This window comes from Leptonychotes weddellii, chromosome 16, assembly GCF_054177405.1.
Source record: "Leptonychotes weddellii isolate Sample4059 chromosome 16, ASM5417740v2, whole genome shotgun sequence".
Taxonomy (NCBI): Eukaryota; Metazoa; Chordata; class Mammalia; order Carnivora; family Phocidae; genus Leptonychotes; species Leptonychotes weddellii.
In genome coordinates this window covers 10,633,480-10,658,878 of record NC_138384.1, presented here as the reverse complement: position 1 = coordinate 10,658,878, position 25,399 = coordinate 10,633,480, and the positions used below count along the sequence as shown (strand labels likewise).

The 25,399-nt window shown below is 45.2% G+C and overlaps 2 protein-coding genes across 10 annotated transcripts in view; both read right to left on the bottom strand.

The window, feature by feature from the left end:
- The window catches only part of ADAT1 (adenosine deaminase tRNA specific 1), a 26,766-nt gene extending 21,000 nt beyond the window's left edge, over nt 1-5,766 (bottom strand). For 2 of the 8 annotated variants that reach the window (XR_014140987.1, XM_081807379.1), the window contains exons 1-5: nt 5,363-5,632; nt 2,499-2,687; nt 2,235-2,303; nt 1,036-1,090; nt 454-584 (exon numbers count right to left, since the gene is read on the bottom strand). Coding sequence is in view for 6 of the 8 variants with exons in the window: in XM_081807379.1 (XP_081663505.1) it covers nt 454-584; nt 1,036-1,090; nt 2,235-2,303; nt 2,499-2,687; nt 5,363-5,510 (592 nt within the window). In the remaining 2 variants the exon portion in view is untranslated. The other 6 variants (XM_081807381.1, XM_081807382.1, XR_014140988.1 and 3 more) reach the window with 6 other exon arrangements.
- A 4,335-nt stretch (nt 5,767-10,101) lies between these two features.
- Nucleotides 10,102-25,377, bottom strand: KARS1 (lysyl-tRNA synthetase 1). Of its 2 annotated transcripts, XM_006743330.2 has the most exons (15): nt 25,222-25,353; nt 22,130-22,309; nt 20,347-20,506; nt 19,213-19,378; nt 17,010-17,103; nt 16,257-16,443; nt 16,045-16,170; nt 14,608-14,727; nt 13,470-13,632; nt 13,188-13,361; nt 12,947-13,032; nt 12,530-12,615; nt 11,778-11,904; nt 10,914-11,057; nt 10,102-10,388 (listed from the first exon to the last, which is right to left on the bottom strand). In XM_006743330.2, exons 2-15 carry the CDS (start codon nt 22,273-22,275, stop codon nt 10,290-10,292), a joined length of 1,878 nt encoding a protein of 625 aa, XP_006743393.1. In that variant the 5' UTR covers nt 22,276-22,309; nt 25,222-25,353; the 3' UTR covers nt 10,102-10,289. The 2 variants fall into 2 exon arrangements, with proteins under 2 accessions (XP_006743393.1, XP_006743394.1); XM_006743331.3 differs by lacking the exon at nt 22,130-22,309 and having other exon boundaries at nt 25,222-25,377.
- Nucleotides 25,378-25,399: the final 22 nt, after the last annotated feature.

Here is a 25,399-nt window from a genome sequence, read left to right as displayed (position 1 = left end):
AAAATTTAACTGAACTGATCATGACTAGATCCACATTCCAGAAAGGATTCTATGAGGCTAAGCAAGGGACCAGTCTTACTCACTGCCATATATCCAATGTCATACTGTAACCGACAAGTAGTAGAAAATATCTGTTGAATGAATGAACAGAATGAGTTTCAGGATAAATCGCTATAGAACTCAGGGCTTTGGACTTCTAAGCCCAACTGATGGTTTCAGACCTTGTGGGGTTTCAGCTTGAAGCTTCCCAATCCTGATTGGGAATCGAGAACTGCAATGTTGCTCCTTGATGGAGAAGTGATCAGGCACCATGGCCTGTTCAGAAAAAGGCACTGTCCACTGTTTGCAGCTACACTGCAGCCAGAAGAGCTTTTTTGAGAAATGTATCTATGGATAAGAGGACATAAGTAAATAGACAACGTAACATTAATCCAAAGGCTTGACTATACTTACAGGGTGTATGGCTGGAGAAAAACACAAACAAGAGGTCTGGTCTGAGTTTCCACAGCCCTCTCTGAGTTCCGGGGACAAAGATGCTATCCTCCTTCAGGACGGCCGCCAAGTGGAGCTGATGGAGAAGGTACCTAATGGGGCACAAGGTGTTATCAGAATGAACAGCCAATCTCTGCGGTGAAGGGAAAGACTCTGGCTGGTTGATGACTTTCTAAGGAAGAGTTACTGAGACCGATGGGACTGGCAGTGATTTGGAATTACGAGAATGATCTAGACCAGTGATTCTCAGAGTGTGGCCTTTGAACCAGCATCATCTGAAATTTGTTAGAAATGCAACTTCTCAGGTCCCACCCCCGACCTGCTGAATCAGAATCTCCGGCGGAGGGCCCAGCAATCTGGTTTTTCATAAATGTAGATAATTCTGATGCAAATCAAGCACGAGAACCACGGTCTAGACCAGGGCTATTCAAAGTGTAGTTCACAGACCCACATCATCAATGTTACTTGAGAGTTTATTAGCAATGCAAATTCTGGGGCTCCCCATGGCAGGCTATGTCACATTCTCTGGGGATGTGCCTTTACCTTTGGAAACTCCTCCTGGCTATGACCTCAGCATGGCTATCATTGATGATGTCTCCTATGGCAAAGACAGGACACTAGTGAAGACATACAGAACCTGGAGAGGCCCTGTTTCCTAGCAGTAGAACGCAGCGGTTTTCCCCGGCAGCCAGGACGGCCATGTAGCTCCTGGAGGACTGTCAGGAAGTACTGCAATCGCTGATGGCAATGCAGGGGTTCCTCAACTCAGCACTACTGACATTTTGGGTTAGAAAATTCTTTGTTGTGAGGCTCTGTCCTGTGGAAGGTAGGATGTTTAGTAGCATTCCTGGCCTCTGCCACCAGAGGCAGGAAGTATAATATCGCCCTCCCCTGAGTTGTGGCAACCAAAAATGTCTCCAGCCACTGCCAAATGTCCCCTGGGGGACAAAAATCTCCCCATAGCTGGGAACGACTGCTTTATAGGAAAATAGCTGGAGGAAAGGGATCCAAGTCTTTAGTACCCTGGTATCACACTTGAGCTTGGGGTGATACAATTCCATCAAATTCAATCCACAGTGGTCCTGGCACACAGAAGGCAAGGCTGGGAAAATGGGGAAAGCAAACTTGGGAAGGAATTTGCTAACTGGATGCAGGAGGTGAAGATGCCAGATCTCTAAGGGATTTCCAGTCTTTTTGGTGTCCAAATCTCCATCTAATTCGAGATTGCTTTTGGGGGGCCTTGGACCTAATGGGGAGCAGCTAAGTCCAGGGAACTTTTGTTTTGCGCATGAAAATACTGGCCAACTTCCAATCTATGCAGAAAGCATGTTCCTGGTGGCCTTTGCCTCCATTGTGTATTCCGATTCTTAAAATGAGTACTGTCCTTCCCAATGGAGTGACAGGGGGAATGAAAAGGTCAGCCACCTCAGTGATGTGGCCCCCCCTTTTTAAAAAATATTTTATTTATTTATTTGACAGAGAGAGACACAGCGAGAGAGGGAACACAAGCAGGGGGAGTGGGAGAGGGAGAAGCAGGCTCCCCGCTGAGCAGGGAGCCCGATGCAGGGCTCGATCCCAGGACTCTGGGATCATGACCTGAGCTGAAGGCAGACGCCCAACCGACTGAGCCACCCAGGCGCCCCTGATGTGGCCCCTTTAACAGGAAAAGAGGAAAGGACAAAATGCAGGGTGGTTGCCAAAGCTCCCTAGACAGGTGTTGTTTAAACCCTACCCGGGCTTACCGCTCTTCCTCATTTTGGACTGGCCTATGCATTTCGTTCCTGTTCCCATTGAGACAACTTCCTTTGTCACTGAGAGGAAAAGAACGGATCATTAGGTGAGCTCTTATAAAATGTCAAATGTGGTTCGAGCACCGCCAGCTCCCACCGCAAGTACTGCCCACCACTGCAGCTGACACCAGCCAGGACTGTCCCTGCCCGGCCATGAACAGTTCCCCTACCATCTCTGACAGGGAGAGGGAGCGTTGGGAGGTGAAAAGGCCTCACCTTGTGCTGGTTTGTTAGTGCCGCCGCAGGCCTGGTCAGCTGCAGGTTTTATCTTCACCACGGCTGCTAGTAATGTCCACTCACGGTTGGGCTCAGGCTTCCCCTGCTTGGGCAGCCTGGTCCTATAGTGCTCGTAACACAGCTGGGCAATCTCATCTGCGGTCCACATGGTCTGAGTTAGTGCTGAGCCTGATCAAAAACCACAGCCATTGGAAGTACAGAAAAGAGAACCAACGCAAGATGCTACAACTCTTGCCCAGGTGCTTCAACAAGCTTTCAGGGTAGCCGGACTGCATTCATACAGAGGTTTTTCTACCTGGAATTGTAATGGTCATTTTCTTCTACTACTTCCCTGTCCCCTCTCCCCCCTTTTTTAAAGTAGGCTCCATACCCAGCGTGGAGCCCCATGCGGGGCCTGAACTTGTGACCCTGAGATCAAGACCTGAGCTGAGATCAAGAGTTGGAGGCTTAACCCACAGAGCCATCCAAGCGCCCCTCCCCTTTTCATTTTTAAGGAAAGATCAAGTAAGTCCCAGATTCCACCAACCCCAGAAGACACCCTATTTCTTAAAGCTGTTTCTTTTTAAATGTTGGACATCTGACATGTATCTAATGAATCTGAACCTACTACAAAAATAAAAGCGCATGAGAGGGAAATATCCTTGCTACTCCAATTTTCATTTGGAAGTAGCACGTCAGGTACTGCAGACCTCAGCTGCCTTTGGGCAGACTCTAACCATATATGGTTTATCTTTCTGGGCAGATGGTCTTCTTTTCCATCCTCTTTTTCAGACCTTTTATTTTTCTCTTCTCCGACTTTCTCCCAGAAGACTGACACTTTATCTCCCTCTAATAAATCTCCACTGATGACCCCCATCAAGAAAACGCTTTAATTTCTCCTATAACGTTTTATGAGGCAGGTGGGAGAAGTGACAGCCCAGAGCTTTCTCATCAGTCGAGCGTTCTCCTCACAGGATTTTGTGCTGGAGTTACCCTTTCTGCGTTATAATCCTGACTTTGCTACCAATTGGGTAGATTACCTAACCTCTCTCTTCCTGTTTCTTTTTTTTTTTTTTTTTTAAAGATTTATTTATTTATTTGAGAGAGCGAGAATGAGAGAGAGTACATGAGAGGGGGGAGGGTCAGAGGGAGAAGCAGACTCCTCGCTGAGCAGGGAGCCCGATGTGGGACTCGATCCCGGGACTCCAGGACCATGACCTGAGCCGAAGGCAGTTGCTTAACCAACTGAGCCACCCAGGCGCCCTCTCTTCCTGTTTCTTTATCTGTTAAAATAGGGTAACAGTAGTATTTAATCTATGGGTTATCGTGAGGACTAAGTAATATACATAAAAAGCAACTGCTACAACGTTAAGCACTGTTACTGTCAACCATGATTAATATTCCAAAAAAAGGAACATTTCATGTTCCTGATTGTCTTGAGCTCCTTGGGGAGCAAGGGAGCTGCAACGGCAATGTAAAGCCATGAATAAAAAACCATTAAGCAGACCAGACCTGAGAGGCTACTTCGCTAGGAAACTCTTCTATTCTTGTCTCTATGCTCACTCAATGATTTCACTTGGACTCAAATGTATGAAAAGCTTCTTAGCAGAATGAGATCATATGGTGATGGATACAGCTCAGCATTTTTTGTTGTTGTTGTTTTAAAAAAGGCTTTACTGAGTCCCAATGCATGCAGCTTCTGAAAACTGCTATTTCTACAATGAGCCCCCAGCATTGAGTTAAATTAAACAAGGAGGCCATTAGATTGATGCGGCTCTAATGTTATGGTGGCCTACGTAAGCAAACCATGATCTAAGTCTGTACATGCCTCTAAGTTAAAAAAGCAAAACACGGGGCGCCTGGGTGGCTCAGCTGGTTAAGTAACTGCCTTCAGCTCAGGTCATGATCCCGGGGTCCTGGGATCGAGCCCGCATCGGGCTCCCTGCTCAGCAGGGAGCCTGCTTCTCCCTCTGCCTCTGCCTGCCACTCCCCCTGCTTGTGCGCTGTGTCAAATAAATAAATAAAATCTTAAAAAAAAAAAAAAAGCAAAACTCTAGGGATAACCAATCACAAACAGCCAACCCAGGCTTAAACTTTTGCCAACCAAGTAATTTCCTTTCTTGCTACACTCTTTGTAAGTCTCTCCCCTAGCTCTCATCTGCAGTGTTCCTAACCACTTTTGGTTTGGTGCCGCCTAACTGGAATTTGTTTTTGCCCTCCCCCCAAAACTTAAAATTTTTAATATGCCTCAGTTTATCTTTTAAGAGTTCTAATGTGGAGGCCTGCTGCTGCAATAAATGGTCATGGTAAATCAGACCACAGTGATGGAAAACCAGAATCTGGCAGGAACTGACATAAACTGTGACTTTAAAGTCAGAGAACCAGGAGGCCATGTATCTCTCCAGGCAAAAGAAAAGCATGAGAGATCCTAGAATCCTCTATTTGGAAGGGATTTTCCCTTCTCATTTCAAGGCATCAACGTGAAATCAAGCCAGAGGCATATACCATGAACCACAATAGCTAGGGAAGACAGAACTTGCCAGAAGTAACGTTGACTCCCTAAGATGATGCAGCCCAGAACTATTCCATCCTCTCATTCATGTAGTTGTCTGGGTGAGCGTGCACAGGAGCTGCAATGAATCAATGTTTTGCTAAACTAGGTCCACTAAAATCCAAATCTCCAAATCCACTCTTAGGTTCATAACTTCATATGAAACAACAGCTCGGTTAAACAGGCATTTCTTTGCCCACAAGACCGCATGTTGCAACACTTGCAAAAAGCGTTTAAGAACTCACTTCCTTTTCAAAGAAAAGTTAAGGCAGGTCGGCTGCCAGGGAGAAAAGGCTTTGGCCTTAGCACCCACCCCGCCACAGCCGCAGCCCCTTCTCGGAAGGCTCTAGAGCCGGAGTGGAGCCCATTCGGCCGGTTACCCGACAGGCTCTAGGCTCCTGAAACAGCGACAACCTGCGCGCCTGCCTCCTCGGGTGGCGCGGACGCTGCTGCGGGGCCATACGCCCCGCGCCCGCCCGCAGCGGATACTGGCACTTCCGGGAAACGGGACGCGCGCCGGGGGAGGCACGGTCCTTCACACACAATAGAGAACATTGGCAGCTCACCCAGCTCACCCAGCAGCCTTGGGCCCCCCCCACCACTTGCGCGCCCTCGGCCGCCTCCCGAACGCTCCCCTCCCACCTAAAAGGTGTGCGCCCTCCGTGGGAGCGAGGAGAATCGCCGTAAATGGCGGACGTGACATCACAAAGAGGCTGCTCTTTCAGGCCCCGCCCCCAAAGGCGCGCAGTGCACGCTGGCCCTCGTAGTCCTTCTGGGCAAGTGGTCCAGTGGAAGATTGACTCCTTCGTAAGATGATTCAAATAGTAGAATGAGGTCGTATCTTGGAACACTAGTCTGAATTTCTGTCTAAAACAGCGCTGTCCCACAGAAATAAAATTTGAGCCCGATAATGTAATTTAAAATTTTCTGGTAGCTACATTTTATTTATTTATTTTTAAAGATTTTATTTATTTATTTGAGGGAGAGAAAGAAAGACTGCAAGAGACAGAACGAGCGGGGAGGAGACGGAGAAACAGACTCTCCAAGGGGATGGAGAGCCCGACCCGGGGCTCGATTGGGATCATGACCTGAGCTGACAACCGAGGAGCCACTCAGGCGCCCCTAGTAGCTACATTTTAAAAAGTGAAAAGAAATAGTGAAATTAATTGTAATCATATATTTTATTTAGCCTAGTGTGTCCAAAGTCGTATCATTTCAGCGTGTAACCAATATTTAAAAAAACCGAGATATTTTACATTTTTTCATACTTAAGTTTAAGAAATCTGGTGTGTGTTTTACACTTACATCTTAATGTGGACCAGCCACATTTCAAATACTCAATAGCCACACGTGGCTAGTGGCTGCTATATTGGAGAGCGTGGGTCTAAAACCTTCAGGTTGCCAGGAATAGTAGCATAGCTTGTCTGGATAATTCAGGAGCCTGTGCCATCCAGCAGTTGTATACCTCAGTTCCTAAAGATGAGAAATTCATTTTTCTTCTTGGCACCCTTCAAAAGTTGGAGGAGACAGGAGTGCAGCTTACTTGACCCCATCCTTCTCTCTAGTTCTGAGGAAAAGGGCCACAGGCAACCTCCAAGGCTAAGGACCCTGCTCCTCATTCCTTTCTCTCCAACATCTTTAATCTGCAACTGCCTCCCTTTTCTGCCTTTAAAGAGGCACCGATCGGGGCACCTGGGTGGCTCAGTTGTTAAGAGTCTGCCTTTGGCTCACTCCTGGGGATCAGCTCCCTGCTCAGTGGGAGGCCTGCTTCTCCCTCTCCCACTCCCCCTGCTTGTGTTCCCTCTCTCGCTGTGTCTCTGACAAATAAATAAAATCTTTAAAAAAAAAAAAAAAACAGAAGTTGGGGTGCCTGGGTGACTCAGTCGGTTAAGCGTGTGCCTTCAGCTCAGGTCATGACCCCAGGGTCCTGGAATCGAGCTCCGCATCGGGCTCCCTGCTCCACAGGAAGCCTGCTTCTCCCTCTTCCCCTCTCCGCTTGTGTTCCCTCTCTCGCTGTGTGTCTCTCTGCCAAATAAATAAAATCTTTAAAAAAAAAAATAAAGAGGCACTGATCCTGGGGAGGGGGGGAGGTCATCAGATATCTCAGAGATTGGTACCACCATCTATCTAGTCAAATAAACTGTAAAGTGAGTCACCCTCCTTGTCATTTTCCTTCCCGTAACCCCCACAATATAATCCACTGCCAAGTCCTGTTGATCTTAACTTCCTGTCTCTTGAAAACATCCATTTTTGTCCATTTCCATGGCAACAATCCAGTCTGTCTTCCCTTTGGATTGCTATGCTAACCTCTAGACTGTCACCTTTCTTTGCCCAACTCCAATTCTTTTCCACAGAGCAGCCACACTGCTGTTTTTAAAACACAAATGTGACGTCACTGCTCTGCTTAAATACTTTAGTGGCTTTCCAGCACTCTCAAAATACAAAATCCCATAGTAAGACTCAGAGATTACTCAAAATCCCATAATAGGGCTCATACCCCTGTATGACCAGCTTCCTCCTGCTTCATCTGGTGGTATATTTTCATGGGCTTCTGTACTCTATCTAGTGTCATCGGCCTTTTCTATGCTCTTGCCTATCTCAGGGCCTTTGTGCTTGTTGCTACACCATGGAAAACCCTCTCTTTCTTTGACTAGTTAACGCTCTATCTTCTTTCAGATCTTAGATTCTAATGTCCTTGGGGAAACCTTCCTTAACTAGGTCTATTAGAGTTTCTCAATACCTCATGGACCTCTCCTTCAAAGCATTTATTAGAACTGCCATTTTACACAGTTAAAAAATGATTTATTAAACGTCTATTTCCCTTACAAACCTAGAAGTGTGATGAAGCTTGAGACCATGTCTTTCTTTTAACTCCAGTACAGCAGTTAACAAATTGTAAGCCTTCTGTTGAAGGAGGTAATGAGGACTTTATAATTACAATCCTTCTGTTCCTTCTGGCTTTCATCCTATTTGTTATTTTTCCTGCCAAATCCCACAAACATATTGTCTACTGCTTCAGTTCATCTGTCTCCAGCCTCCTTGAGCCCAGACAGCTGGCTTCTGCCCCCAGCCTACTACTAAACAGCTCTTTATTTTTTTAAAAGATTTATTTGGGGCACCTGGGTGGCTCAGTCGTTGAAGAGTCTGCCTTCAGCTCAGGGCCCATGGTCCCAGGGTCCTGGGATCGAGCCCCACATCGGGCTCCCTGCTCCACGGGAAGTCTGCTTCTCCTTCCCTTACTCCCCCTGCTTGTGTTCCCTCTCTCGCTGTGCCTCTCTGTGTCAAATAAATAAAGGAAATCTTAAAAAATAAAAAAAAAGATTTATTTATTTGAGAGAGAAAGTAAGCCCAAGTAGGAGGGGCAGAAGGAGAGGGAATCTCCAGCAGAGTGCGGAGCCTGACGTGGGGCTTGATCCCACGATCCTGAGATCACAACCTGAGCAGAAACCAAGAGTCAGATGCTCAACCGACTGCACTACCCAGGCGCCCCTAAACACATCTTTAAAGGTCGCTTGTGACCTCAATGGTCCTTCTTGCCTTTTCCAGTGGTAGCGTTGCTTGAAGTCCAGTAACATATCTTGAACATACACCCTCTCCTTTGGGGAGGTGGTTTTCATTTTAATTTAACACCGGCTTGCTGAAGGATGTGCCATCTGTAAGTGTTTCTTCTGAAATAGCACCTGGTCATATACCACCACTGCCAAGTGCTCCTGGAGCCTGCGTTTAAACACCAGCGAGGGGTGGAAATGCTCAACACTCTCTGAGGTTAATTCCCAGTGAGGGCTCCGTGTGCTCAGATCAGTGTACCAGCTACAGAAGTGACAACTTGCTGTGAAAGTAGACTCCTAAGCTGGGACACTTGCAGGTTTTGCTGAGATGCAAAACACAAGTCCTTCATGGTAGGACTCATCGATAGCTTCCCCCAGCTGCCTCATGTGGCTGGGGGCTCCATTATAAGAGCAGGCCCTCAGCCATACCCTTGACTCATTCTTAGCCCAGGTGCAATGAGCTGAAGGTAATGAGAAAAATCCAGACTCATATTCAACATCATACTTACTGTTCCTACCCGATGTCCAATTAGGTGTAAAACCCAACGCTCAACCTTTCCTCTCAAATTGCACTTCCTGTTTGTCCCATTTCAGTAAATGACAACTCTTCAGTTGTTCAGACTCCAAACCTTAAAATCGTCTTTGAATCCTTCTGCTTACAACCCACATCCCTTCACCAGATCCTATGAACCTGAGGACCGGGCGAAGTCCAATGACATGTAAGCACCTCCGTTAGTTCAAACTGTCAGCCACCATCTCCCTTTCACTCTTGCCCTCCTCATGCTAACTACTGCAGTATTTTCAAAGCACTCTGCTCAAAACCCTCCAATGGCTTCTCATGTCACTCCTAACAAAACACACACTCAGCATGGCTTACAGGAGCCTGTGTGATCTGGCCCCTCAGGGACTTTGCTTACTCTTCTCCAGCCATACCAGACGCTTTGCTATTCCTCGAAAATGCAGTCCTCAGAGCGCCTGGCCGGCTCAGTTGGTAGAGTGCACAGCTCTTGTTCTTGGGGCTGTGGGTTTGAGCCTCACATAGGGTGTAGAGATTACTTAAAAATAAAATCTTTAAAAAAAAACGCAGTCCTCTAGTCTGGATCACCCTTCCCTCCCCAGATGTCTCCAGATCTCTACTTAAATGTCACCTAAAAGTTTTCCCTGATCACATATTTAAAATAGCACTGTCCCCCATCTACTTCCTTCTAGAATAGCACCTCTGTCCCCTCACCCCCCTTTTTTTTCTTAGTATATACCAGAAATATACATTTAGTTGTTTCTTGTCTGGTTGCCCTCAACCCCTAAACAAATACAAGTTCCACAAAAGCAGGGACTTGGCTTTTGTTCACTGCTCTCCCCAACCCCCCAGCACAATACCTGACACAGAGCAGACATTAATATAAATTTGGTGAATGAATAAAGTGGTATAATCCTAAACATCCACTAGGCCAGCTGTCTGAGTAAAAGTTGATGTTCCATGGTAAACACAGTCATGAGACGCAAGTAGAGACAAATGGTTTACTTGGAAATAAGAAGTAAAAAGGAATTTTTAATTCCTCTTCTCTCTTCTGGTGCCTGAACTGAACCGTGATCATCAAATGGAAAGCAATACACAAGAATTCCTCTGCAGTCCTTGAACTTGTGCAGAAATGCAGAGAGGCCTGACTTACACGACTTGCAACGATGGTTTTTCTAGACAGAAGTGCCAGCTGTTGTGCTTTCTAAGGTATCAGCGGGGGCTCCGCTCTCTTTCTTGTCTTCGGGTTTCATGGCAGGAAACAGAAGTACTTCCTACAGGAGAGAAAATGCACTTTGAAGTAAGAAGAACGCTCTTTTTCACAGCTATCCACCCAATGCTTTTGCTTCCTGTTATTGTTGCCACCCAAATCCAGAGATCTGGGTTTTTACTTCAACTCAGTCCCTCTCAATTATAGAGGATGGAAAAGAATGAGTGAACACAGAGCTTCTCTGACAGTAGGACTTCCCTATCTGTAACAATGGGAATAACAACAATGTCTATGCCTCACAGGGCTGACTGTAAGTTACATGAGAAAACGCACGCAGAGGGCTTAGTGTGTTCCTTGGATCCTCAAGAAATGCAAACGATGAGTATTTTTTCTGCGTCAGGTAGAAAACCTCCCAAATCCCATCATATCAGATGCCCTGACTGCCCTCCTGTGGAATCGTGTGTAACTGCTCTGCCCGCTCCTCCTTCCAGCCCAAACCCCTTCCCTTCTTTCTTTTCCAGGCCTGCCACACCCCGCCTCCGACAGCGGAGCTCCTTGGGGCAGTGCGCGATGGAGGGCTGCCACGTACCTTGATGTTATTGGAGTCTGTGAGAAACATGGTGACGCGGTCGATGCCCATGCCCCAGCCAGCCGTGGGGGGCAGCCCGTATTCCAGGGCAGTGCAGAAGTTCTCATCTATGAACATGGCCTCATCGTCGCCAGCAGCCTTGGCCTACAAGAGAACCAAACTGCGACACTGTTCCAGGCTGCGCGGTCTCTCAGGGTCTGAGTGGGCGCGTCAGCACATTCACAGGGATAACCGTTCTGGGAATGCTCTGGACACCCAGCACGTCTTGGGAATTGGTTTCCCAGGAACTTCAGGATGGAGCCATTTCTTTCAAAGACCAGGTCAGGGCCAGTAAGCCCCACTTCAGAACACATGAGACTTTCTCTGTGAAATGGAAACACCTCCAACTGCCCCAGGCTCTGTGAGTCCAGTGAGACTGATTTTTGGAGACTGAGGATTCCCAGGAGTCTTTCCCTCATTTCCTGAAACTACCCATCTGGGGCAGTGCTGGTGCGGGCAGCCGGTGGGGGCTTTGTCTCCATTAATCTATCTGCCTCTCACCCCAAAGCCATCTTAATATATGTACCGTTTAAGAAAAATGATGTTCTCGTTAGGCAAATGTATCTTCAAGGCAAGCATCACACTCCCCACACAGATACGATCATGCCTAAGCTCCTCTATGTGGAAATTCTAGAGCCCAAACCAGCCAAGTTCTCCATCTTGAACTGTGACTTCCTCCCGTGAAGCCCGTGGCTTTCCCCTTCGTTTCTGTTGAAGCCACAAAGAGATGCAGAGAATGACAGAGACCAGGGTTCAGGCCAACACTGTCTAGCGAGTGTGCACATGAGGGAACCGCTACCTCTGTCCCCCACCCCCCTTCCTGACCTTGGCCTGTTCTTCAAACAGCTGCCGCTGCCGCACAGGGTCATTGAGCTCGGTATAGGCATTGCAGATTTCCTTCTTCATGACAAACAGCTCAAAGCGCTCAGTCAGACCCTCTTTAGAGCGGTGCCTGGGGACAAGAGACCAAAGGGGAGGCTGAAGACACAGGTTCACTAATAACATCTGCTACAAACACAAGAGTTCCTGAATTCCAGTTGATTCCTAAGTGTTGCGAATTGAGACCTGAGGCCCGGATGCATTCTAGCACCGTATCATTTGGTACAGTGGTGAGGAGGGTGAGAAACATGGAAGCTTCAATCATCTTCCCAACACACCTGCGTGGAAGATGGGTGCACTGAACCATACCTCCTGTATTCCTGCCCTTCTGTGCCCTGTCATGCGGACTCCGGGCTGCCCATAGCACTTGCTTTGGCCATGGGGACAGCAGAAGCTTGATAGGTGTTTGCACCCTGGGGCTTATTCTTCTGGAACCTGGCCACTATGTAAGGAAGCCCAGGCTACGCTGCCAGACAGAGGCTACATAAAGAAGCTCTGGAGGACGAGAACCCATGTGGAGAAGACACAAGGTGCCTGAGTTCCCAGTTACAGCCACTTGAGTTACCCTAGCTACCACTTTGTATAGCAGAAAGACTACCAAATGAACCCACAAACTTTTGAGAATTGTTGATTTGTGCCACTAAATTCTGAAGCTGTTACACAGTAATAGGTGACTGAAATATCCTATTTCATCTTACCATTTAGCCAAAGGGCTCATTATCTGCGGGTGATCACAGATGAATGTAGGATTGATGCATGTCGTTTCTAGGAACTCCCCGACAAGCTTAAGGAAAAAGGAAAGCAGAGCTAGAGATCCTTTCTGAATGGCATTTTGACTGTCCCAGTCTTGGTGGAGGACTCCTACCCACTACCTGCTGCTACTGGGATTTATCCTAAGCCTCTCCATGGCTGGTAAGGTTTAACTCAGATTACGTAGCTACTTGGCACAGAGTTAGTACCAAGAGTTCAAAACTTGTTAATTCTCTTTTCTCTCTCCTGAGGGCTCCTAAGAGGCTGTAGAAGTTAGTGCTGCACAGTGGAGTTCACGTTCATAGGGAGCAGGGGGCTGGTTACCATGGGATGAGGGCAAGTACTTGAAGAGCATGGTCGGTCACCTTATCAAGGAGCCTGGCTGTGGTCCGAGGTGGAGGGCATTCAACAGCTCTTGCCACACAGATGTCATCAAGAATTTTGCGAGTTTCTGTAATATAAACGTGCAAGTTAGGACAGATGACATTATACTACCCCAATAAAGTATATAAAAAAGAATAGTGTGGGAAATTCTAGCCCTGACCTCATCTAATTCAGGGCCGAACAGGAAGGAGGGCCGTTCTGTGGAGGCGTGCATCACTTTACCTTCAGTTTCAAAGAGCCTGGTTTCTGGCAGCTTCACCCCCAAGGCCGTTTCAAGCTCTTCTACCATGCTGATTCTCCGGAAAGGGGGGGTGAAGTCAATCTCACAGGCTTCGCCCTCTGGGCCATCTGGATGGTAGGTGACCTTGTAACTGCCTGTAATGTGCTTCACCATCCCTGGGAAAGAAATCTGTCATTTAAAGAGGACCCACAAGTAGTCCTCCCGAAAGCAGCAAATCAGCCCTTCAGACATGTGTGAAAGACAAAGGAAACAGGAGAGGTCACCTGAAATCATCTTCTCTGTGATTTCCATGAGATCATGATAATCTGCATAGGCCATGTAGAACTCACAGGTGGTGAACTCAGGATTGTGAGTCAAATCAATTCCTTCATTCCGGAACTGGCGTCCAATTTCATAAACCCGGTCAATGCCACCAACCACCAGTATCTAGTAACACATGGCCAAGGTCATGGCAGCTAATTTTAATGTCTCTGGAAAGTTTGTCTACAAAAGTTAATTTAGTTTTCATAGCTCACCCATGTTTTGAGGTCTCCACCCAAATGCTGAGTACCCTAGTCTCTTTAGACCTTTGTAGTGGACAGTCATCATTCATTTTGGTTGCTCAGGACCTCTGAATACTCTTCCTCTGTTGGGAAAGTACTTCCTCTTATGAGTGTGAGCCTCCCCAAGAAGTCTCTCTTGGGGTTAGGATGCAGGCATGTAACCCAAGCTCTCCACCAGTCAGACACACCCATGCAACTTTTGAAAGCTACTGAAAAAAGATGTATTACAGAAGTCCTAATGGCAATGACCTGTGCCTAGAGCCAGGGTTATGAGCTATGTTAGCTGTCCCTAGTGGGAAAGATCCAGGTTCTCCATGGGAATGCCCAGACAGGCCTGAGAATCATTTCCTAGTCCTGTGGTCTCCAAGCCTGAATCTCTGGTCCTCCCAGCTCCTGAGAATTGTGAGCTTCCTTATACATTTGAACACATTCTTCTTGTGCTTAAACTACTTATAACAGTTTCTGTTGTCTATAAGAATTTTAAGTGACAGGCTTCAGTATTTACTCTGGCCATTAATAATGTTTATTATCAAGTTCTAGGCAGAGATCAAGCTTTTATACAAAAGACTAAAATCAGATTTAATCCAAGGAGAACTAAAAACTTAAAATATGAGAACCAAAGCAGGTTAGGAGGAGCTGTACACCTAGGAAAGACAATCTCTTTGCCCTCTGACCTGCAATGCTCTACTGCTCTTGTAGAGAACTTCCGGGAGTGTAACACTCACAGGCCTGGCAGATTAGAATATTCTCTTGGCTGTTGTACCCTCACTGTTCCTCTTATTTCTGATTGCAACTACCTAGCCAGTGGATTTCCAGCCTTCTGCTTCTCTAAGGAACAGGGCATCCTCTTACTGATTACCTTATGGTAGAGTTCTGGAGCAATTCTCATGTATAAATTCATGTCCAGCTCATTGTGGTAGGTGATGAAAGGCTTGGCCACAGCTCCTCCTGGGATGACGTTCATCATGGGAGTTTCAATCTAAACAACAGGGAGAAACATTTAATCTTCAGACAGAGGTCCTCAAAACAGAGGCCTTGGGGCTAACTCAGGTTTTGCATGGCTATGTTCTAAGCCTGTTATATCCCCAAGTGAAAGTTAAGTCTAATAGTCATGTGCAGGTGCTTGACAAAAAAGTAGAGATGACCTAATTTTCTAGAAGCATCTCAATTTCTTTTTTTTTTTTTTTAAAGATTTTATTTATTTATTTGACAGAGAGAGAGACAGCGAGAGCAGTAACACAAGCAGGGGGAATGGGAGAAGGAGAAGCAGGCTTCTTGCTGAGCAGGGAGCCCGATGTGGGACTCGATCCCAGGACTCTGGGATCATGACCTGAGCCGAAGGCAGACGCTTAACGACTGAGCCACCCAGGCGCCCGAAGCATCTCAATTTCTATTAATACCAAACACCATTAATATAGTGCCATAAATTTTCACAAGCTATAAATTAAAGTTTTTTCAAAGATTTTATTTATTTGAGAGAGCGAGCGAGAGAGCAAGCACAAGCAGCAGGGAGAGGGAGAAGCAGGCTCCCCGCTGAGCAGGGAGCCCGACGGGGGACTCGATCCCAGGACCTGGGGATCATGACCTGAGCCAAAGGAAGATGCTTAACTGAGCCACCCCATAAATTAAATTTTTAATAAACACTGTAAGTTGGAATGCTTATATCCTTTGACTTAGTTATTATAGACATGCAAAAGACTCCAGAATATATTGGGGGGGGGAACATCAGGTCCATCAGAATACATAGTGTGACCTCATTTATGTTTAAAGCAAAAAATAAAACCCTTCTAAAACATTTGCACACATACCTCATCTGCAACAAACTCAGGTATATAGGTATATATGCACAGCAAGTGATGTGGGAGGATACATATCAAACTCAAATTTGGGGAAGGTAGTTGGGAGATATGAAAGGAGACTTTCAGTTTTGTTTCAGTTTCTTTGAATTTGTTTTACAATAACATGCATGCATTTACTTTTCTTATACAATTAAAACCTATTTTTTTTTTTTAATGCTACAAAAAAGCAAAATGAGTTGATAACACACTGAACATGGTGGCATCATTAGTGTGTGGACGGCCCTATATTTTGTCCATTATCTCAGAATTCAGGTCCTGCCTTCTTAATCAGGGCACTAAAAAAACAAGGTGGAACAAAGACACTAGGAAGAAAGGGGTCTTTTCATTGAGCATGAACAATATGGACACAGGACATGGAAAAGGGAAGAGAAAGAATAGTCAGAGGCAGACATAACAAGGCAGCTAGCTCATCGTGTCAGGTAAGAATTCTCCCTCACCTCTAGGAATCCCAACTCATCCAAGAAACTCCTTATATATGTGATGATCTTAGAGCGGATGATAAATTTCTGCCTCACAAAGTCATTCAGGATCAAGTCCAAGTATCTCTGACGATACCGTGTTTCCTAAACCAAAAGTAACAAACAGAAATCACTGCTAAGTCTGATCCAATGCCACGATAAATCACAGTGAGGAGGCCACAAGAGCTTACCTTGTCTTTGAGGCCAAAGTGGAGATGAGGTAACATATGCAAGCAAGGAGACAGCAGTGTGATCTCATAGGGAATGATGCTCAGCTCACCCTTCTTGGTTTTCCCAGGATTCCCCTGAACTCCAATTATGTCTCCCCGACGCAGTTTGTTATTGATGTGAATAAATTCTTCTTCTGATTTGTAATTCCTGAAAGTAAAATGTACTTCGGTATACAATATTCCAAATTAAACTGACCACTGGTTTAGTTTTTTTTTTTTTAAAGATTTTATTTACTTATTTTTAGAGAGAGAGCACACGAGTGGGGGGGACGGGGAGAGGAAGAGAGGGAATTTCAAGTAGACTCGTGCTGAGCACAGAGCCCCATGCAGGGCTCTATCTCATAACCTGAGCTGAAATCAACAGTTGGATGCTTAACTGACCCCACCCCCCGACTGGTTTAGTTTTTAAAACTGACCTCTGGAATCCTCACCAAACTGCTGATGCCTAGTTAGTGTGCGCCCGAAAAGAATCTTATATTCTTCTGTCAACTGCTCAAGTGTTATCCTCCACCTGTAACTGCTGCACAACCCGAGAGCAGTTGTTATTCTCTAGGTGACCAGATGGCCTTTTTATTCTCTATTCAGCCTTAATCAACCCTACCCAACTTTTTAACTTTAAATACAACAGGAAAGGGAGAGCACATGGGCCTTTGTCCTCAACCATGTTGCTCTGGGCCAATCTAGAAAGGCCTGCAATGGGTTATCTCTACATACCTGGAATTGGCCATGACTTGCAACTTGACCCCCTCTCCTCTAAGGTCATAGAAGATGAGCTTTCCCCCAGAAGCTCTTTTGGCGTGTATCCTACCTAGAAAAAGAATAACAAAAATACTGACCAACAGAACCAGAAGCCATTTCGTGATATCAGTGCGAGAAAAGTTCCCTCTGCACTGTTTATGTCTGGGTACAATGTCCTATGACCACAGACCAGAACAATTTGATTTTAGCCTGAGAGTTGAGCCCAGTATTTTTCCTCATTAAATCAGTTAAAAATGTGCAGGAAGACCTGACTCCTGGAAGATGGCTGTGTCGGTGGCAGCATAGTTTTTGGATCTAACTCAATGCTCACATAAAAATAGAAAGAACAACTAGACAGGCAAGGCCAAAAAGCTATGGATAAAATTTACAACAAAATTATGTGGGAAGATATTCCCAGGAATCCCCAAATACAGGCCATGGGGTAAACCACAAGAACCCTAAGACCTCCATACAGGAAAAAGCTGTAGGCAGCAATGAGGTATCTGATGGGTCTGAGAACTGGAAATTTCCAAAATGGCCATAGATAGTCACTGGAAAATGTGGCAGCTAACTGGAGGATGGCAGCTAAACCCAGAAGGGGATTTGCCACTGCCCACATGGGTGAGCATAGGGGGCTGGGGCTGCATAAGGTCTAAATGAGCTGACGCCCCTCAGGGTAGCCCCAGGAATCTGTTAAATTGAACAGCCGGGGCTCCCTTCTAGGGCAAGGCCCCCAAAACTGGAAAAGACCAGGAAAACACAGATAAAGGAAAGAGAAGGTCCAACAAAAGTGAGGAAGGGGAAGAGAGCCTGGAAATCTCAGGAAGCAAGCTGCTTTACTTCTGAACACTGAACAAAACAATAGAAGAGCGAGCTCAGTGAAGCTGGAAAAGCTATCTAAACTAAGCTTCCTTTTAACATTCAGGAAAACTAATTTCACATAAAAATAAGCAAGATATAAGCATTGAGGTCAAATATCAGTTATTAAATAAAAAAGCACTCAGGACAGACATGCTCAGAAAAAAAAACAATTCTATTTCATAGTGAGCTGAAAGACATTAAGAAAATGACATGAAACAAAAAACCCCACAAATTAGAATCATTGAAAAACTAAGAAATGAAGTGACACATGAAAAACTCAGAAATAAAGTAAAAAATCATTTCAGAAATGAAAGCTAAACTAGAAAAAAATAAGAGTGAATACAATAATGCTTTAAAAGAAACCAAGTGGGGAAGAAGAATAAAATTTAAGTCAAAGTATAAAGAAAGAGATAAAAAGGGTTTGAGAAAAAGTGACAAATACTGAAAAGAAGGGAAGATCCAACATATGGATACAAGGAGTCCCAAAAGAAAACCAAAGCAAGAAACAGAACACACAAAAAAATTATATTCAAGAAAAATTTCCTGGAAGACTTGAAAATACATATTTGAAGGGCACACTGTGTACCTGAGAATACTGACTCAGAACGAGTAACATCAAGACACTTTTTTTTTTAAAAAAGATTTTATTTACTTATTTCACAGAGAGAGACACAGCCAGAGAGGGAGCACGAGCAGGGGGCTCAATCCCAGGACCCTGAGATCATGACCTGAGCCGAAACTAAGAGTCAGACAATCAACTGACTGAGCCACCCAGGCACCCAAAGACATTTTTTTTTAGAGTAACCTCTATGCCCAAAGTGGGGCTTGAACTCACAACCCCAAGATCAAGAGTCGCATGCTCTATGGACTGAGCCTGCCAGGCGCCCCAGATTTTTTTTTTAAATTAAGGAAAAGATCCCATGTAAGATATTAGAACTGCAAGATAACCATGTTCTAGAAATACAGCCTCAGGGCAAAACATCCTTAGGCCACAGGTGGGAATTTTTAGGAGCATGCGGCCATGGCTCCCACTGGTAAAAGTCCTCCTAAAGGACTATGAACTAGCAGCAGCATCAGCTCAGGAGTTCCTCTCAGAGAATGCCCCTTCCTCTGCAGTGTCACCTCATCCGGAATACAATCTCATGTTTTAGGGCTGTTCTACTTCTTTGTGTGAATGAAATCGATCAGCCCTGTCCCTTGTTAAGTAGTAGCCTCAGACACAGACTACTTGAAAGCAAGACCAACTCAGACCTTCCTTTGTGCTCCTGTAGAGGCCTGTGCTGGGGGAGCACAGCAGACTGCCAGGGAGTCCTCCTACCTGCCACCTTCAAGGTGATGTCAGTCAGGTGGTCCCCAGGCTGCAGGTGACTGTATTCTTGGATGAAATGCGTGAGCGAGATGTCAACATGGAACTTGTGTGGGTACGGGTCTTCCCCATTGATCTTCAGTTGGTGGATTGCTTGGCTGCGGATCTTGAAGTATTGCTATTGGGGGAAGGGGGAAGAAAGCCTTTGAGAAGTTGAACCTGATCAGACCATTGGCCCAAGTAGCAGAGTACTGTATTCTGCCCCAGAGTGACTCTAATACGTTGAGGTTTCCTTAACTGGGCCCTCCACACCTTTGAAATCCCAGGATTTGATATGGAGTGAGATGTGCACTTAAACTACGCATGGTGGCCAAATTCATAGGTGGAAGTGAAGGCCAGAACTCTGAAATGCAAGATTCAGTAAAAAGAAAAATTGGAATTCTACCTAAAATAAGTTTAATTTATACAGGTGGCCTTGGTTAGCACTTTTGTGGACACATCTGCATGGTGAGTTACTTATCTTTTTTCCTACTTTCCTCCCTCTGGCTACACATCAGACTTTTCCCCCAAGATTGCCCTCTGGGGCCTGGAGAATGTAAAAAGGGAATATTCTAAAGCGGGGTCAGCACACTTTTCCTGATGCAACCACTCAACTCTGCTGCTGTTATGTGAAAGCACCCTTACACCTATGTAAACAACTGGGCATGGCTGTGCTCCAGTACTATTTTATTTTCAAAACCAGGGAGGAGGGATGAGATGAAATACAAGGGAAAGTGGATCTGGCCTACAGACTATAGTTTGCTAATCTCTGGTCCAAGGAAAACCCTAGCCAATCTTTAGGGAGATACCTTTTCTGGATTTGCTGTAAGGCTCAGCTAGTTTCAGGGGAGATTAATCAGTCACTTGGAAGTCCTGGATTCTCCCAAATGGCTGTTGAGAGTTGATTAGGAAAATGCTCATGGCCTGTGCCTTTCACCAGATGGAGTAGCAGCCTACCCCCAGCCCCTATCCATTTAGAGCAACCCAGGGCTGACGGCGTGTTCCAGTTCCTATTTATCTTCTTAGTCACCGGTCCCAAGGAATTGGCCTTAAGCCTCATCAGAAGCTTCCCCATGCCCAGCCAGAGTGGTGGTCCAGGGGACTCACATTTGGGTCCAGACTCTCCTCCTCAGCACCCACACCATTGTCAGTGGTGTGGCTGGTGGCAGCAGCTGTGGCCTGGCTTAACTGTTTTTCACTGAGCTCCTTCTGCTTGGCCTCCTTCTCTGCTATTTTCTTCTCGGCTTTCAGGCGTCTCTTTAGCTCACTGTCGGGAAGATGCAAATGTTCAATGTGACAGTTGCCTGAATAGTACTCTGCTATGTTCTGCCCCACAACCACTTATCAAAAATATGAACAGCCTAGGGGGAAATGCTCTTGCCTGGTTCTACACCCCTACTTCTAGTCTCTTAGTCAACTCTACAGGTGAATTAAGACAAAGGAAAAGTAAGCTTAGAATAAATATGTAAAAAATCTTTCTCAGCCTTGGCTTTCCAGTGTGAGATCCCAACTAAAATCAAGATACCCCAGGACAAAGAAAAACCAAAAGAGGCAACATCTCCAGCTCTGTCTGCCATACCTCTCTACAGCTCTCCAAGGGTTAGTTTGGGGTAGGACAGGGTGGGGGAGAGGTGGCTCTTAAGAGTTCAAGGAGACACATCACTGACAATCTTTCCCTCAGCATTGGTCAATACATTGACAATGGCCCTCAGTATTGGTCTGCCTACTGGAGCTTGACTTTGACAACAAACTGGGCAGAACAGTGTATAAACCAGCATAGAGTAGGGCATAATATAACATCTTTAGAGTCAGACTGCCTGGGACTAAATTCTGACACAGCTGTCTAGCAATTATAAGACATTGGATGAGTGACTTCTCCCCATCTATAAATGGAAATAACAGAAGATACTCCCCTCCCCAAATACTATGAGGACCGAGATGACCCTGCCCTTAGCATTTAGTAAACACGCAAATGTGAGATATCCTAGGTATCTTTCCCTATCTTAAACACTTCATTCTCTGCACCCAGGACAGAAATCTTAGATTTGGATACATTTCTGGTCCCTCACTACCTACACTCTGATCTGAAATCTTGGTATCTGAACCCAGAAACCAAACAGATTTGCATAGAGGATATCCTCAGTATTCAAATAGAATTGATCATTCAATCAAACCACCAATGTTTTATCAAGTATTCTTAATAAAAACCATGGCAAATGATACCAAGTCATGCTTGCATATTATCTGGCTTTTGGGCAAATTCTTAATTTTCAGTATGAATTTAGAGTAAGTCAATTAAAAAAAATTAACTGATGATTTGAAATAATCATTTTTAAGTAAGAAGACTGACTCTGAGGGCTTCAAAGCAGGTGTCTCTGGATGTAATCTGTCTTGTAACAGTTGTGAAGACAAACATTCCAGAACTGTATGATAGGCCTATTGTGCTGTATGTAACTCCGTCAGTAGGCACTGGAGCCATTTGTTTTTTCCTAGCATTAACATAAAAAACCCTGTTTTTTTCCATTCAACTAGGTATTGTTCTTTAAATCAAATTAATCCTAAGGAAAAATCCAAAAAGGTCCTAGAGATAGAACAAAGACTAGAAACCAAATTAATCTCATGAGCAAACCAAGTCCAGAAAGACAAGAAAGGGAAAATAACGTTTGTTCTCAACACTGTTCTAGTATAAGATGTACAAGTAACCTCAAGGATCTACAGTGAGAATCTGAATTTATTAAAAAAAAAATGAGAAACAACTATTGGTTTTCATAGTGGAGCTCTGTTTTCTTAGCAACAAGTCCAAAGACTTAGCCAGGGGCTTAATGGGTAAGGACCTAAGTAAGGGAAGGATTTTTGCTCCCATAGCAACAACGAAGGTAAGGGCACCAACCTTCTTTTATCAGAAAGTGGCTTGTCCTTGTGAAGCGCTGTGAAAGGAGCAAGTTGATACAGTCGCAGCTCCCTCTGCCCCCACTGTGCCCAGGAGGTTTGGCGCAGGGACCCCCTAACAAGCCTTACAGCAGCTTGCGTCAACATGGCAGAACACCCCGGAACTAAAGATTACCACCACCTAACAGGAAACAGAGATGTGGTGTCAGATGGGACAAAACAGTATATACACACCCAACCAGCACTCCTACTCTTATGGGTGTGGGGCAGGGGGAGGTTGCACAACCTTTAAGTGTTCCGCTGAAGACCCTCTTAACTGACAACAACCCTGTAACACTCACTATGCTGCAATCTGACAATGTTCTGTCCTTGCTATGGTAAAAAAGGTACATATCTGGGTCAAAACTCAAGAGCAAGGCAATCAACAGTTTATAGGTAGAAATGATCACAACGATCCAGAAAATAGGGAGACAGGACCAGAAGCAGTGTTTCTGAAGCCCCTGACATGTGGCTTCTCTCTTGGAGATTAAATACCTGGCCACAAAGATGGCAATGGGAAGCATATGAAATATCACTGTCAATTGCAAACCCTAGATGAAGCTAAAAGCAAGCCACACAAAAGCACCTGAGTCAAAGATAAGATTTGTTTGAGCTCTAGGAACAAAGAGGAAAGTAGAATTTGAGGAAGGATCCTGGACTACATTAATTTGACCTTTCATTTGGGAATGAGTCACTTGGCAGGCAGCCCATCTGTTTTTAAACTTGTTGAAAATAACTGGCATAACACGGTGCTCACTAAAGATGCAGACTGAGGAAGTCCCAAGAAGAATTAAGATACAGAAGGAAATGTTAATCATTAAAAAAATTATTTTAGCCCCTTGGTCACTAGAGGAATATACATCAACCGCAGATTTTTTAAAGACAATGTGAGGAGGTAAGGTGCAGGCAGTGTAAAGAGCATGGGCTGTGGAGTTCTGGACTTGGTTTTAGATCTCTGCTCCAGAGCTGAATCAGTGACAGACCACATTTTAGGTATGCACACTTTAGCAATGTGTATTTAGTCACTCAGAGCCTGTTTATTAATTTGAAAAATGGACATTAATACTTTCCTTGCCAGGTTATTTTTTTTTTTTTTAAGATTTTATTTATTTGCGAGAGAGAGAATGAGAGACAGAGAGCATGAGAGGGAAGAGGGTCAGAGGGAGAAGCAGACCCTCCGCTGAGCAGGGAGCCCGATGTGGGACTCGATCCCGGGACTCCAGGATCATGACCTGAGCCGAAGGCAGTCGCTTAACCAACTGAGCCACCCAGGCACCCCTTCTTTGCCAGGTTATTCTTGAAATTAGAAAGTTTATATAGTTCTAGCATAGTGTCTGACACATAAAACCTGCTTTTAAAAAGTGGTAGCTGTAATTAATCTAGAGGAAGTCAGTAGAAAGGAATTAGCCAAATTCCTCCTAAGCAAGGAGGCATTTATGACTTAAAAACCTTAAATTCAATTACAGTTGACCTTTAAACAACATGGGTTTTAACTGTGCAGGGTCCATTTATATGCAGATTTTGTGGGGGAATAAATACAGTATAGCACTGTAAATGCATTTTCTCTTATGATTTTTTTTAAAAAAGATTTTATTTATTTATTTGACAGAGAGAGACACAGCGAGAGAGGGAACACAAGCAGGGGAAGTGGGAGAGGGAGAAGCAGACTCCCCTTGGAGCAGGGAGCCCGATCCGGGGCTCAATCCCAGGACCCAGAGACCTTGACCTGAGCTGAAGGCAGACACTTAACAACTGGGCCACCCAGGTGCCCCATCTTATGATTCTCTTAAAAATTTTTTTTGTTGCTTTACTGTAAGAATACAGTATATATGTAACATACAATATACATGTTAATCAACTGTTTATGTTATTGATAAGCTTCCAGTCAACAGTTGGTTATTCAATTTTGGGGGAGTCAAAAGTTACACTTGAACTTTCCATTATATGGGGGATGGTGCCCCTAACCTCTGAGTTACTCAAGGGTCAACTATACTGATGTAACAGATCAAAGTCTAAGCGATTTTCCCAAAGGCATAAGTCCAAGACTAGAGTCTAAACATAGAGATGCATCAGATACTCTCAGAAGGACAACATAGTGGGTGCTATCAAACATCAACTCAGACGTTTCCTTTCTCATTTTTTTAAGAATATTTGAAGCATAAATCCAGGGACACAAAGGAAAATCAATTTTTACTGCTTAAGTGTCTATTCTATCCGGGTTCAGCACAAGAACTGAGCCCCAGTGCACTAAGGCAGCCATTATTTGTAATGAATTAACTTTTCTCCTAGGCATCTGGAATAGCACTAGTTATGCACTATCCTTGGGAGTACTGAGAAAACAAATCATTGCCTGTGTTCTGTGCTTCAACTGAAGAACCCTAGTTGAGAGGGAATATATTATATATGCCCAGGAATACAGGACATAACCAATTAACGGAAGGCTAATCTTGATATATTTATATTTATCTTCACACTCCAAGGATTTGGGTTGGTTAACAAAGATCTATCCAGCAGTGCTCCAAAGCGCAGCTTTAGTGTAACGGCTGAAACAGACAGACTCTACTGTTAGACTTCGGTCATTCACTCAATACTCACAGATCCTTTAAATAACCCATATAGATAGGTGCACAATAGTTTTAGAAAGGATCCATTTAATACGTAAGATTCAGAACAGCCGGGGTGAGGCCAAGGAAAATTTGAAGGTCTTTCCGAAAAGCTCGGGTATTTAACATTTCTCCAAAGGGTAGCGAGGCGTGGCTCAATAAGGAAAGACGGCATTTTTTCAGAGGGAGGGAAGGAAAGGAGTAAGCTTCGCTTTTCTCTAGTCAATTCTCCTTTCTCCAGGAATACGACCACAGGACTCCGCCAGAGCCGGGACCCGAGGCAACCTGGGGGATGTAGTTTCGGGGCGTAGCGGCTACGTCCCGGCGTGGCTGTACCCACGAGAACCGGCAGGAAGGCTCCAGGCAAAGCCGCCTCGGCCGGAGCCTCGACGCGCTTCCTAGCCTGGCCTGTCCGGCCACAAAGACCTTAATAACTTGCGGCCACACTTACTTTTTGCTCAGTTTTGGCTCGCTGCCGTCCACTTTGACCTCAGCCCCGTGCACCGCAGCCATCTTTCCCGAAGGCCCGACCTAAAAGGGACGAGGGTCGCTTAGTAATTTCCAGGTCACGGCCGGAAGCTCCGCCTCTTCCGAGAGGAAGGGGCGGGCGCTCTTGGCGCGCTACTGCT

What these genes read in the sequence shown, in the direction of transcription:
- KARS1 (XM_006743330.2), bottom strand. Translation starts at nt 22,275, where the DNA reads ATGTTGACGCAAGCTGCTGTAAGGCTTGTTAGGGGGTCCCTGCGCCAA. An exon ending in AGGAGAGTCTGGACCCAAAT is followed by an intron (nt 19,379 to 20,346) that starts GTGAGTCCCCTG and finishes TTCCCCCAATAG; the next exon opens with CAATACTTCAAGATCCGCAG. An exon ending in CACAGAGAAGATGATTTCAG is followed by an intron (nt 13,362 to 13,469) that starts GTGACCTCTCCT and finishes TTTCTTTCCCAG; the next exon opens with GGATGGTGAAGCACATTACA.